This window comes from Corylus avellana, chromosome ca9 (genome assembly GCF_901000735.1).
Source record: "Corylus avellana chromosome ca9, CavTom2PMs-1.0".
NCBI lineage: Eukaryota > Viridiplantae > Streptophyta > Magnoliopsida > Fagales > Betulaceae > Corylus > Corylus avellana.
This window is the reverse complement of record NC_081549.1, coordinates 12,826,155-12,840,164: the sequence shown is the minus strand read 5'-3', so window position 1 is coordinate 12,840,164 and position 14,010 is coordinate 12,826,155. Positions and strand designations below refer to the sequence as shown.

The 14,010-nt window shown below is 37.8% G+C and overlaps 1 protein-coding gene across 1 annotated transcript; it reads right to left on the bottom strand.

The window, feature by feature from the left end:
* Window positions 1-12,888: 12,888 nt before the first annotated feature.
* Window positions 12,889-13,314, bottom strand: LOC132162319 (uncharacterized). The gene has a single exon (XM_059572566.1). The coding sequence runs from the start codon at window positions 13,312-13,314 to the stop codon at window positions 12,889-12,891; it is 426 nt and encodes a 141-aa protein (XP_059428549.1).
* Between the last annotated feature and the right edge of the window lie 696 nt (window positions 13,315-14,010).

Below are 14,010 nucleotides of genomic sequence, written 5' to 3'. Positions count from 1 at the left end.
GCGGGAGTATGCCGATGAGAGAGTTGAGCTGCGAGAGTTGGTTTGAATGCTAAGCAATCGGCAAGAGGTTTCAACTCACAGGCGATTCAAAGTTCGACTCCTAATTCTGAAGTGGAGAATTTGTGTCTTTTGCTAGCAGCGAAAGATCAAGAGCTTCTTGAAAGCAAGCAGAAACATTATGAGTTGGAGTCTACTAACATGCATCTTCAGGAGCTTCTAGATGCCGCGAGTCGGAAGAATCAGAAGCTTGTGGATCATGCCAAGGAAGTGGACGCCAATGTTCATTAGGCCACGGCGGAGCACTTTAAAATTGTGGAAGAGCTTCACTAGGCTTGGACTTCCGAAGAGGGTTCGTGGAAGCTTTTCGAGACGCTTGAGGGTTAGCTATCCCAATCAGAGGATGCTCGTGAGAAGGTTGAAGCAGAATTGAAGGCTTCTTGGGATAGGTGTACCTGGTTCCGCCAAGGGTACCTTTATTGGAAGGCTAAGGCGACTCGTTATCTTGCGGAGCTATCTTTTGTTCCTTGGCTCCAAGACTTGCTCTGGCCTCATGGCTTTCATTGGGGTTTTGAGAACTGCAGATACTTGACTATTAATCGGGAACGATTCGATATTGACCCAGCCACGGTGAATTCTGACTTCTTGTCCATCCCGGCTAGTGCCATTGATGAGTTGGTCGATACTAGCAGAAATCTGATTCCGAATGCTCCGAAAGTCAAAGTGCAAGGGTTCTGACTAGAAGTGAACTTACCCCTTGAGCCTTTTGGTCTCGAGATTATCATAGATGATGACGATGATGTTGATGTTGTTGGAGCAGTTCCCAAGACTTAGAACTTTTGTTATCTGATCTTTTTGTCAATATGTCTGTCTAAGGATCGTCTCTTATTTTTGTATATATTTTGAACTGCTTTGAACTTTGGTATTTCTGAATTTTTTTAAATGCCTACGTTTGATTTGCTACTGCTTTCGCTTTCCTTAGTGTTTTGTGGTTGGTTGTACTACCCCCCATGACCGAGGATTAAAAGGTAATTTTAAACCTCGGTCATTAAATTCTTCTTACGCCTTTTGAATATTTGATGCTTCAAGTTTCGGAGGCCATCATTACTCTGCACGATCTTCTATGGCGGGACATGTGGGGTGTTGTTGTTCGAATACCAGATTGCGTCGTTTGGTTTCCCTAGGCGACTCTACGCAGGACGTCTTCTCGCATTTAAAGGTGACCTTGCATTTACCGAGGGCTTTTGTACTATAAATATCCCTCTTTGGCATCCAGCATTTTCACCCAACTGACTTTGATTTTTCTTTCGATTTGTTGTCTTGCTTCATGGCTTCTGTTTCTTTGTCTTAGAGTTTGGTGGAGATAGAGTCGTTCGCTACTTTTGCCATCTGTCCACCTCTTGGGAATGACGTTTTCTCATCCCGTTCACAAGCTAAGAGTTTTATTCTCGTGTTCCTTGTGCTTCTGAGGCAAAGGTCGCCAAACTACGCTTACTGCTGTAGGGGAGTGAACAGTGCCTGGCTGATCGCTCCAACTAGGTGACGAAGTTGATGGCTGATATTGAGATGAAGGATCATCAACTGGCCCTGAAGGACTGATAGCTAGAGTTGCGAGACTGTCGTATTGCAGATCTTGAAGCCTATCTTGTCAGTGTTCATAAGATTAGGTGGAAGAAAGACTCCGGTGTTTATTTTGACACCCGGCTGTTTCTGAAGGAAGAGGAGAAGTGTCGGAGACTCCAAAAAAAGTATCGGTTATGGAAGGCCAGGGCTCTTGAAAAACATGGGCCATCAAGTGAAGGTCATCGGGAGTAGCCTTCGATATAAACGGCAATGGCCTGTCCAAGGCCATAAATTATTTGTTCATCATATTCCTAGGTGTTTACCCAAATGTGATTCTTTGTACAGCGTTCTCTTTGACGTCGAGTACCAGATCAAGTCCAGATGCGACGTTTTTGCCATAGTCGGATTCATATGTACTGTCTATGTTTTGTAATGATTGCTGCTGAATGTTCTTGTAATGGTTGTAGCTGAATCTTCTTGCAGCTAAATCTTTTAATGAAATATTTACCTTTGGTTTCGTTGATGTGTTGCACGCTATTTCTTTGGCACGATTCCAACTGTAGTTGTGTGGTGTAATTCCTTCTTTAGGTAACTTGACTTGTCAAGTTGTTTTATCTTCTTTGCTACACTCGGTATAGTGTTGTGTCGGATTTTTGATTGCCTAGTTGCATTTAGGGCTTGAAGTGGTGTTGTTTTTTTGTTTAAGGGTTTACTCCCTTTCTTTTCGAGGCATGAGATTTTTTTTGTTAAGGGTTTACACCCTTTTTTCCAAAGACGAGGGATTTTTTTGTTAAGGGTTTACTCCATTTTTTCCAAGGACGAGGGGTTTCTTTTGTTAAAGGGCTTACTCCCTTTTTTCCAAGGACAAGGGGTTTTTTTTTGTTAAAGGGTTTACTCCCTTGCTTTTCGAGGAAGAGAGATTTTTTTTTTTTTAAAGGGTTTACTCCCTTGCTTTCTGTTGTGCAAATTTATTTAACTCGCAAGTGTACGAATCGTTTGTAGTTCAATGGATTGCAAGTGCGAGGTCGATCCCACAGAGAATTGTGTTTTTGAAAAGCAAATTTATATCTAAACTAATTTTATCCTAACCTAGTTCCAAAAGAGATTTAATTTTGGGGTTTTTGAAAATAAAAACATAAACATAAACAAAATAAAATAAAACAAAAGATAAATACTAAGGTTTAAGAATCCACACTCACCGAACCATAACAACATACTCCATGTTCATTAATCTTTATTCGAAGTTCTCACAATTAAAATCTTAGATATGTTTTACTATGCTTTGACAGTTAATCAAAATCATCCCATGTATTCATTGCATAAATCACAAAAGGAATTCAATATCAATTAAATTATCATATGTATTCGTAAATTACAAAAAATATCCAAGAATCATTCAATCCAATTGAAATTAAGCTCAATAAAACCGGAATAATAAAAACTTACATAAAAGTAACGTTGTTCTTCGTTGGTGAGGCTTCATCCCCAACCTTAGTTGGGAATTTAACTCCACATAAATCAAACTAAAATCTAAACCTAAACTAAACTAAAGAGAAAAACTGTAGAATTTTGTTCTCTGAAATTGTGTATTTTCTTGAATGCAAAGAGATCTATTTATAGGCTTAGGGAACTCTTAGAAGCCCTAATAAACCTAGATAATTCGGAGGTTTGTCTCCCAGTCAAAATAGAAGTCTGAAATCGGAATAGGATTCATCCAAATTTGTGTCCTTTTATTTCGGGGCAATTTTGGCATAGTAACCTTCCGAATTAGGAAAATCTTATTTCACAATGACTTGTAGTATTTTGTGTTAACTTTTAAATGCCACTAGAATCATCTCAATCAGATATTTGAGTAAGAAGTTATGGTCAAAACACTGAGACATATACAAAATCTGATTTTAAATCCAATCCGATTTTGACTCCGATTAGAGAAATTTCACTTTAATCCTTTCCTTGATTGGGTTAAACTCAACCAGATCATCTAGATCTTCTGAAACTATGCTTTCTTCCAAACATTGCATTTTTCCCTTTAAAGCTGCAGTTTTTCTTCAACGACGTACAAAATACTTAAAACACAAAACTAACACAAAACATTAAATAGCGACACAACTAAAGGATTAACTAATGTAAATAAAGGGGTCCAAGTATCTACTATTCATCAAACACCCTCACACTTACATTTTGCTAGTTCATTAGCAAAACAAAACGAAACAAAAAATAAAAGCAAGAAACATAAATCCTCTTTCGTGGGAGAGACGATTGTATTTAGCATATGCAACAAGCATTTTAAACTCCTAGGCATCCCTAGTGGACGAGTGAAGTCTCGTGAGGGCTTAACATGAATGATACCCACAAACATTGTAACACTATTTTCTTAACAAGAAAGAAGTTTCACATAAACCATGATTCTTATTCATTAGCAAGCTTAAAAAAACAAACACCATCATTTCAATCAAAAGGAAATCCAGAATCAACTCACTCATAAATGGACAATTGAGACCTCATATGTTCTAAAAAGTGAAAAGTGTAATTAGCATACAATCATGAAGCTTTCAGCTTAAACTCAAGACAAGTTCCATAAAATTTGTAAGAATCCCTTACAAATGAAACAACCAAGGCAATATATGTATTTATTTTATTTTATTTTATTTTAAACAGGCTCTGCAATGTCTAACTCCCTTAAGCTTTTTAATTGACTCATGTAACAAGTGTTAGGCTAATGACTCTCAAGCCAAATGGCTTTAGGGCACTAGATGTAGAACATCCCAAGGGCTTATTAACTTAATTCAAAAAGGCTACAAAGCTAGACTAGCCATATCATAAATCAATATTGAATTTCACACCTTTTGACGCAAACATTCAATGCTTAGTGAGGCAAGAGGTTCGATTACTCAGTGAAAAACTCAACATGATCTTTCTTTTATTTTTTCCTTTATTTCTTTTTTTTTGGTATCTTGCAAGCTAAGGTTATTCATCAATAGATCATCCACCAAATCTCAAAAGGAACATGCTTAAGTTCAAATATCATGCCTCATAGAAAACATGCTAATGTGCTCATAAATTTTTTTTCTCAAAACAAGTAAAATCTTCTTTACCCAAAAATAAGTCAAAGGACTCAGACTCCTAATGACATAATAATGTGTTCAACCCTTTAAGCAAGCTAATGAAATACAAATCACAGTTACAGTTTAACTCAAACTTGACAACAACATAGCACAATTTTTTTTTCTCAAATTTTTTTAAACACAAAATGACAAATAAAAAAAAATAAATAAGAACAAAAATAAACAGACAAAGAATTTTTCCATACCCCAAAACTTGAATTACACATTGCCCTCAATGTGTAGAATAGAAATACATTGCCGGAAGTAAGGGCATCTGAGTGTGAACATGGCCAGGGATTTTTTTAAAAGCATTTACTCCCTTGCTTTCCTAGGAAGAGGTGATGTGGCATTTTTTGTGACAAAAAATATCAATTATAAAATTACCACTCACAATAGGACGAATCCCGTAGGATATGGCTATATTGAAGGTGTCGAACCTCAAGGATTGCAGGGGTTTATTATCAAAATTCGAAAGATTAAAATTAACTTAATTAAAAAGAGAATTGATTTGATTTTCTTTAAAACTTAAAGTGCATGAAAATAAGAGAGATTTAAAATAAGAGAGAGTGTAGGGTATTGACTTCACCTCTATCCGCACAACAATGGTTAATCATAATTAATCCTAAAAATTCATTCTATGCATATTATAAATAAACAAGAAACTACCTTATTAAAGAATAAGCATAATCTATCTTCGGTTGGCACGGATCCTCCACTTAACCACTAAGTTGCGGTACGACCCATCTTCCTTAGGTATAAATTATCAAATTCTTTAACAGGATATATACAATCAATGAATAAGTGTAACCCATCTTCGGTTGGCACAAACTGTCTACCTAAATTACGCTAAACTAGGGTGTAGTACAATCCGTCTTCCCTAGCCATGGCCTATCAAATCCAATTGATCATATGTCAATTAAACCCATTGTATAACCATCATCCTTGTAATCACAGAAAACAAGAATGATTTGATTTCAATAAAAGTAAAATACTTTCTAAGACGAGAAGAATTTCACAAATATTGATTTTGGAATTTAAGAACAATTGCATTTAAAAATTAAGAACATAATCAAAAGGTAGCAATTCTCATAGTTATACAATCAACATGCATAAATTGAAAATCTAGAAATTAAATACAATCAAACCATGATCTTGAAGTGATACTTTAATTTTTGGAATAACATGAACTATGCATGATGTTTGTGGGTAACATTACTGGAAAACCCTCACGAGGCTTCACTCGTCCACTAGGAAATTCCTAGTGGTTTAAAAGGCTTATTGCATATTCTAAATGCAATCGTACATCCCACGAAAGATGAATTTATCTTTTGTCTTCTGTTTTTTTCCGTTCCTGTTTTTAGTTTTGTATTGCTAAGGGACTAGTAATATGTAAGTTTGGGGGTGTCACAATTGCTAAAATATTCATATTTTCAGCTCTTAACTTGCATGTTTTAATCCTTTGGTTTTAGTTAATTAGGTCATTTTAATTCATTTTTGTGTTTTTTATACTTTTACAGGCTTTTGGATGAAAATGAAGTAAAACTAGGTGATTTGGGCTCAAAGAGAGAAGATGGAGAAAATTAGAGCTCCCTGACATTGTGATCAATCGCAGGGAACCTATGATCGAGCGCAGTACCTGAGAGGACATAGCACAAAGTAGGCCAGGAGCGATCGAGCGCATGCCCGAAGAAGGATCGATCACAGACCTACGATCGAGCGCACATGGGCTGCGATCGATAGCACCCGCGCGCATGAGACACATCAAGTGCCAACTAAAGTGTCACTCTTTCCATATTAGGGTTTTCCAACTCCCAATTATAATAGGTCTCAAAACCCTATGAAATCCCTAGGTTTACTACTTTGTCTAGGACTTCTAAAACCTATAAATAGACCCTTAAGCCTCTAGAATTGATATGCTTGGTAAGGAGAAGAAGAAGAGCTCTTGAAGTTCAAGTCTCGGGTTTATTCTTTTCTTTTATTTTATGAAGATGTTTAACATTAATTCTATGTGTATCTAATTTATTTAGTAGGGCTAGATTGAAACCCTAGTTATGTTTAATTAAAATTTCAATATTGGCGCCTTTGTGATGATCTTGTTGTGCTATTTAACTTGATTAATACCTGCTTGCATGAATTCCTCATATGTGTGTGCCTGATCAACATGTGCATGTGGTATGGACTAGTTAGTTAGATCAATTTAGATGACCAAGTCCTGGGTTTAACTTAAGTAACAAAAGAATCCACACCGCGATTCTTGGGTTAATCAACATGGGGAACCGGGAGTATACACCAATGCCCTAGGCCTCGTGTGTTTGTCGATTTCCATAGAACATATGCTTTTCTAAAGAACAACTTAGTATATGCCATGCTAAATGCTTTAGGAAAGAAAAGAGTTAGAGTATATACCCATGCCTAACTTGTTGCTTAGGGAAATCTATAGTTTAAGTAGTATACACCCATGCGCTTAGGTTGACAAACATTAGATATGCATAACATGATCGAATCATTGGCATATTGTTATATTAGTTAAATATAATTAGTGGTAGATATCAAAGCCCTACCTTTTTATTATTATCAACTCAATCAATTACTGTTTTACTTAAGGAATTTATTTTTAAACGGAAATTCAGCAATCCTCGTGGGAATGATCCTGTACTTGCACCATACACTACTATGTTGACCTTGTGCACTTGCAGGTAAAATGTACAATTATTTACCTATTAATTTAGGTAAATATTTGCACAACACAAAGAAAATACAAAAAAGAAGTAAAATGGCATAAATTAACCAAACTAAAGGATTAACACATGTAAGTTAATGGCTTAAAATATGAATATTTTAGCACTTAACACACCCCAAACTTACATATTGCTAGTCCCTTAGCAATACAAAGCTAAAAATTAAATGAAAAACTGAAAACAAAAAGATAAATCCTTCTTTCGTGGGATGTACGATTGCATTTAGCATATGCAACAAGCCTTTGAAACTCCTAGGAATTCCCTAGTGGACGAGTGAAGTCTCGTGAGGGTTTTCCAAAAATGTTACTCACAAACATCATGCAAGAGTTCATGTTATCCAAAACTTAAGGTATTACTCAAAACCATGATTTTTTCATTCAGTAGCAAGCTTAAAAAGATAAACTCCATCTTCACAATGAATTGGAATTTTAAAATTAAATTACTTACAAAAGACATGCTAAGGCATCACAAGTTTGAAACAATGTAAGGTGAACTAGCACATAAATATGAAGCTTCCAAGTATTTCCAATATGCAATGTCTCCATATCTCAAAGTTCACTGAAATCCCTATTAAAAAGAACAACAATGGCATTTATTTTATTTTATTTTATTTTATTTTTTCAGGTTGTGCAATGTTTAGTTCCCTTAAACTTTCTAATTGACCCATGTAATGAGTGTTAAGTCAATGACTCCCAAACCAGATGGTTTTAGGGCATTATGTGTAGAGACACCCCTAGGACTTACTAACTCGAGTCAAAAAGGCTACGAAACCAAACTAACCATGACATCAATCAAATCAAAATTTTTCACCTTTTGACGTGAACACTCAATACTTTGAGGCAAGAGGCCAGTTACTTAGTGAAAAACTTATCAATGATTTCTTTTTTTTTTCTTTTTCTTTTTTATCACATATGTATATGCCAAAGTATCAATCTAATAAATCATCCAGTTTCACCCAAGACATAGAAAGACACACATCAGACTTCATGTCATACCACACAAATTATGTGCTAATGTGCTTGTGTAAGATTAGATTAAAACATGTGAATTCTCAACCGTCCTAAGCAAGTAATCAAACTGAAAAACTCAATTATCAGATCATGTGTTCAAAATTTTAAGCTTATCAATGAAATCAAATCACAATTTTGAAGATCAACCAAAATTTTAAGACAAACATGAACTTGCATATATATTTTTTTCTTTTTTGATTTTTCACAAATAAAAATAAAATAAAACTGGGACAAAGTGTGTGTAAAGTGTCCCCCATACCCCCAAACTTAAATTACACATTGTCCCCAATGTGTGTATAATATGGAAAGAATTTACCCGGGAGATGGACGAACTGTTTGAAATAGCATGGCTCATTGCACACCCCCAAACATGAATTGAAGCACACTTATCCTAAAAAAAATGTGATACTCCAACCAAATACCAATCAAGTGCATACATTGTTGTAAAAATATAATCAAATAATGAAGCAACAATGGATAAAATAAACTTGGATGGAGATCATGTACCCTGGTGAAGTGAAAAGTCAAGTGCATAGGGCATGCACTCGATTCTATGAGGTATTTCTCATTGAAGTACGAGTTATAAAGGATCTTACCTCGATCATTCAGAAGTCCAAGCAAGCTCTTCCATCCCTTCTTCTTTATGATCATGTAGCACTCTACAAGGAAAAGGATTCCTCTTAACATTCTGAAACTGCTTCTCTCAGCTAATAGGTCTTGATGCTCCCCATGGCGATGTTCAGGGTGTTTGTCCCAAACTGGTTTCATGATCAACCTCTTGTCTCTATGGGAGTTCTCAAAAACTGGGGTAGCCAGGGAATTTGCAAAAAAATTTTCCACCCCAATGAAATCCACTTCAGTAACCTCTGAGTGAAATATGTCCCATGTGGGGTTGTCATCAGGTGGGGGAGTACTTGAAGTAAGAAGCATAGGCTCTGGTGGGTTTCTCCCTGATGGGGCTTCAGGTAGAGGATCAAGAGGTGGGTCTTCAACAGGTTCTCCAATGTCATCCAAGAAGAAACATGTATTCTGATCAGGTGCATTCTGGAAGGCATTGAAGATGTTCAGTCTGATCTTCATATTCCCAAAAGAGATCTTCATTACTCCGGTCTGGCAATTGATGCATGCATTGGCTGTGGCGAGGAAAGGACTCCCAAGGATGATAGGAATCTGCTTCTCTGGATTTAAGACCGGTTCTATGTCCAGAACTATAAAGTCAACTAGATAGTAGAACTTGTCCACTTTGATAATGACATCTTCCACAATCCCACGGGGTTCTTGATCGAGCTGTCAGCCAATTGCAAGATAGTACTTGTCGGTTTCAATTCCCCTAAGCCCAATTTTTGATATACCGAGTATGGAAGCAAATTAACACCAGCTCCTAAATCAAGGAGAGCTCACTCAATTTCAGTGTTTTCGATGACGCACAAAATTGTAGGTGCTCTAGGGTCTTTGAACTTTAGAGGAATGTTATGCTGAATCAGAGAACTTACTTGCTCGGTGAGAATGACCTTCTTCGGAATGTGCTTCCGATTCTTCCTCTTTTGAGTGCACAAGTCTTTGAGAAATTTTGCATAGGCTGGAATTTGCTTGATTGCATTAAGGAGTGGGATGTTGATTTGAACCTGTTTGAAGGTTTCTATCATGTCTTGTATCTTCTCTCCTTCTTTCCCGAAGTGGGAAGGTGCCTTAAGCCGCTCTGGGAATGGGACCTTAGGCTCATATGGTACCTCAGAGTGGGGGCAGATGCCTTGATGCCTCGATGCTTACTTGTTTACCCTTGTCTTGATGGAGATTATGTGGGGCCTCAATTTGCTCATCCTTCTTTACTTCCACATGATTGTCAACCAGTCTTCCGCTTCGCAATGTGGTGATGGCTTGAACTTGCTCTAGATAAGATGTGCTTCCTTCTACCATGTATAGGTTGGCCATTGGCTGACTTGGAAGCTTTCCTTCATCCCTCCTGTTGAGGGCATTGGCAAGTTGTCCGACTTGAGCTTCTAGCTTGGCAATGGACTGGGAATGTGAGTTCACCATCTCCTGTTGAGATTTTATCGTCTGATTTATCTTGCCCACCTGGCCGGTCAGCTCACTTATCATTTTCAACATCCGATCCTCAAAATTAGAATCCGAACGAGGTGGTGCGGCTTGGTATTGCTGCTGTGGAGGCCGGTAAGTGGAATGAGGTTGGTAGGGCTGCTTGTTGGATTGAGCTTGATTGTGTGGCCCTGGGGCTAAGTTGCCCGAATTTGGATTCTTCCATGAGAAATTTGGTTGATTTCTCCACCCCGGGTTGTAGGTATTGGAAAACAGATCATTACCCGGTCTGGAGAAAGCTGCATTAACCTGCCCATTAGCAACATCAATATAATTTCCAGCAATAGGGCAGTCATTTACATAATGCATAGGACTAGAACAAAATGAGCATGGTTCATGTGGTGTGTGCATGTGAGCAGTATTAGGAGCAAAACCAGCAGTCATCATTTGATCTAGCTTCTTGGTGATAGCCTTAACTACTTGGGTGGCTACATTAGAATTTCCTACCTCAAAAAGACCATTGGCCTTTAGTGCTTTAGGTGCAGGTGCCCTGCGTCTAGTGGAAGCATCATGAATAGAATTGCTGCTTAAATTTTCAAACAAGGCCCATGCTTCATCCTCAATCTTCAACATAAATGTTCCCCCACAGGATGCATCTACCATTTGTCTATGAGGCTTGGTCAAGCCATCATAAAAACTTTGCACTAGTTGCCATTTTGGGACAACGTGGTGTGGGCATGATCTAAGAAGGTCCCTTAGTCTGTCCTAGGTCTCATGGAATTGCTCGCCCTCATATTGGGAGATACTAGTGATAGCTCTCCTAATGTCATTTGTTTTTCCTATGGGGAAGTATTTCTTCAAAAATTCTTGTTGCAATTCAGCCCAAGAAGTAATGGAGTTTGGTGCTAGGGAATTAAACTATTGGTTGGCTCTTTCCTTTAGAGAAAAAGGGAAGAGACGCATCCTTAGAGCATCCTTAGTGAATACAATCAATTTAATGGTTGAACATATTGCTAAGAACTCATTGAGGAAGTCATAAGGGTTTTCATTGCTAAGCCATAGGAAAGATGGTAAACTTTGTATGGTGCTAGACTTAATCTCATAGTGGGCTGCCGTAATGTCCGGCAGCCTGAGACATGTGGTGTGTAATGTCCCACTGCAACATAGTGGGCTGCCGTAATGTCCCACTGCCGTAATGATCTCTTAAAGCTACATGGTCACCCATGGTCTCAGTGATGTGTGCTCTTAGCAATTTAGAGTTTCTTTCGGCTCTAAGTTGTCTAAAGAGTGTGTTCAATGTCAAGGTCACAAGTAATTAGTGGCAAACACAAAGAACGGCGACCTAACATAAACTAAAAAGAAAATAAAAACAGAAACAAAAATAAAATAAAATAAAGGCAAACTAAGTCAAAAAAATTAAAGGTCACAAACAGCCCTTAGATGCACTGGAATTTGGATGCAGACTGCTGCTGGTGCGCTCGATCGCACTGCAGAGTGTGTTCGAGTGTACTGCCGCAAATGGGTGTGAGCGGAGGAGTGGAGGGCTCGAGCACTGCTAGCTTGATTCCTGTTGGAGTGCGTCCGTGCGCTCGATCGCACGAGATCTACGCTCAATCGTAGTCACAGAAATGGCAGCTATGGACCTGTTTGAGAATTCTAAAAAAAAAAAGTAAAAATAAAACACAAAACAGAATTAAAGTTAGCAATGTAAAACAGAAAAATAGATTATTAAGCTAAAATTAATCCTTAAAATTAGATAATGAAACCGTTAAGCAGTCCCCGGCAACGGCGCCAAAAATTGATGTAGTATTTTTTGTGACAAAAAATATCAATTATAAAATTACCACTCGCAATAGGACGAATCTCGTAGGATAGGGCTATATTGAGGGTGTCGAACCTCAAGGACTGCAGGAGTTTTATTATCAAAATTTGAAAGATTAAAATTAACTTAATTAAAAAGAGAATTGAGTGCTCAGATCAAACATGTGATTTTTCAACTGTCCTAAACAAGTAACCAAACTAACAAATTCACTCATCAGATCACGTGTTCAAAATGCTAAGCTCACTGATGAATTCAAGCCACAATTCTTTTAGATCAACCTAAAATTTTAGGGCAAACATGAACATGCATAATTTTTTTTTTTTTTTTGTTATATAACAAACAAACACACAAAACAAACAATTAACATAAAATTGGGACAAAGTGTCTAAGTAAAGGAAAGAATATACCCGGGAGATGGTTGACATGATCTTGGGAAGCATGGCTCATAGCACACCCCCAAACTTGAAGTGAAGCACACTTGTCCCTGCAAAATAAGAAAACACACAAACAAGTAAAAAGGAACAAAATTTAAAGATAAATAAAAAGATTAACTGAAAACAAAATAAAAGGATAAACTATGGGGTGCCTCCTATGAGCACTAAGTTTTACGTCTTCAGTCAGACGGTGGTCCCTACTAAGTGCTGCTCAGAAGTAGATGCTTCAGATGGTGGTGGTGTATAGGGGGCAGATTGGAGTGCTAGATCTTCATCTCTTGGTACCAATTTCACTTCGAGATATGGCTTTACTCTGTGTCCATTAACCTTGAATATGCGATTGCTTTCTGGATTGCGAACCTCCAACGCTCCATGAGGGAAAATTTGAGTAATAATACAAGGTCTAGACCATCTTGACTTGAGCTTACCAGGGAAAAGTTTCAATCTTGAATTATAAATCAACACCTTTTGTCCTACATGAAACTCTTTCCTGACTAGTTGTTTGCCAATGGTCCTTTCCTTGTAGAGCTTGGCGTTTTCATATGCATCCCGCCGCAATTCCTCCAGTTCATTGAGTTGTAGCTTCCTCTTGTTGCCAGCTTGTTTCATATCAAAGTTAAACTGCTTGATGGCCCAATATGCTCTGTGTTCCAATTCTACCAGTAGATGACATGCTTTCCCAAAGACTAACCGATATGGAGACATACCGATAGGTGTCTTGTAAGCAGTCCTATAAGCCCATAGTGCATCATTCAAGCGTAGTGACCAATCCTTCCTATTGGGGTTCACTGTCCTTTCAAGGATACCTTTGCTTTCTCTGTTGTTGATCTCCACTTGGCCACTAGTTTGGGGATGGTATGGAGTTTCAACCTTATGAGTGATGCCATACTTCTTTATCAAAGAAGCAAAGGCATAATTATTAAAGTGGCTGCCTCCATCACTAATTATTGCTCGTGGTGTCCCAAATCTAGTAAAGATGTTGTCCTGCAAAAACTTCACAACCACTTTGTGATCATTAGTCTTTGAGGGGACAGCCTCGACCCATTTAGACACATAATCCACACCCACAAGGATATACAAATAACCATATGAATTACGAAATGGACCCATGAAATCAATACCCCATACATCGAAGAGCTCCACCTCTTGAATATTTTACAATGGCATCTGATTTTTGGATGAGATGTTACCTGTCTTCTGGCATCTATCGCAGGAGCTACAAAACAAAAAGGCATCCTTAAATACATTAGGCCAATAGAAACCAGATTGTAATACCTTAAGTGCTGTTCTCTTGGCCCCAAAGTG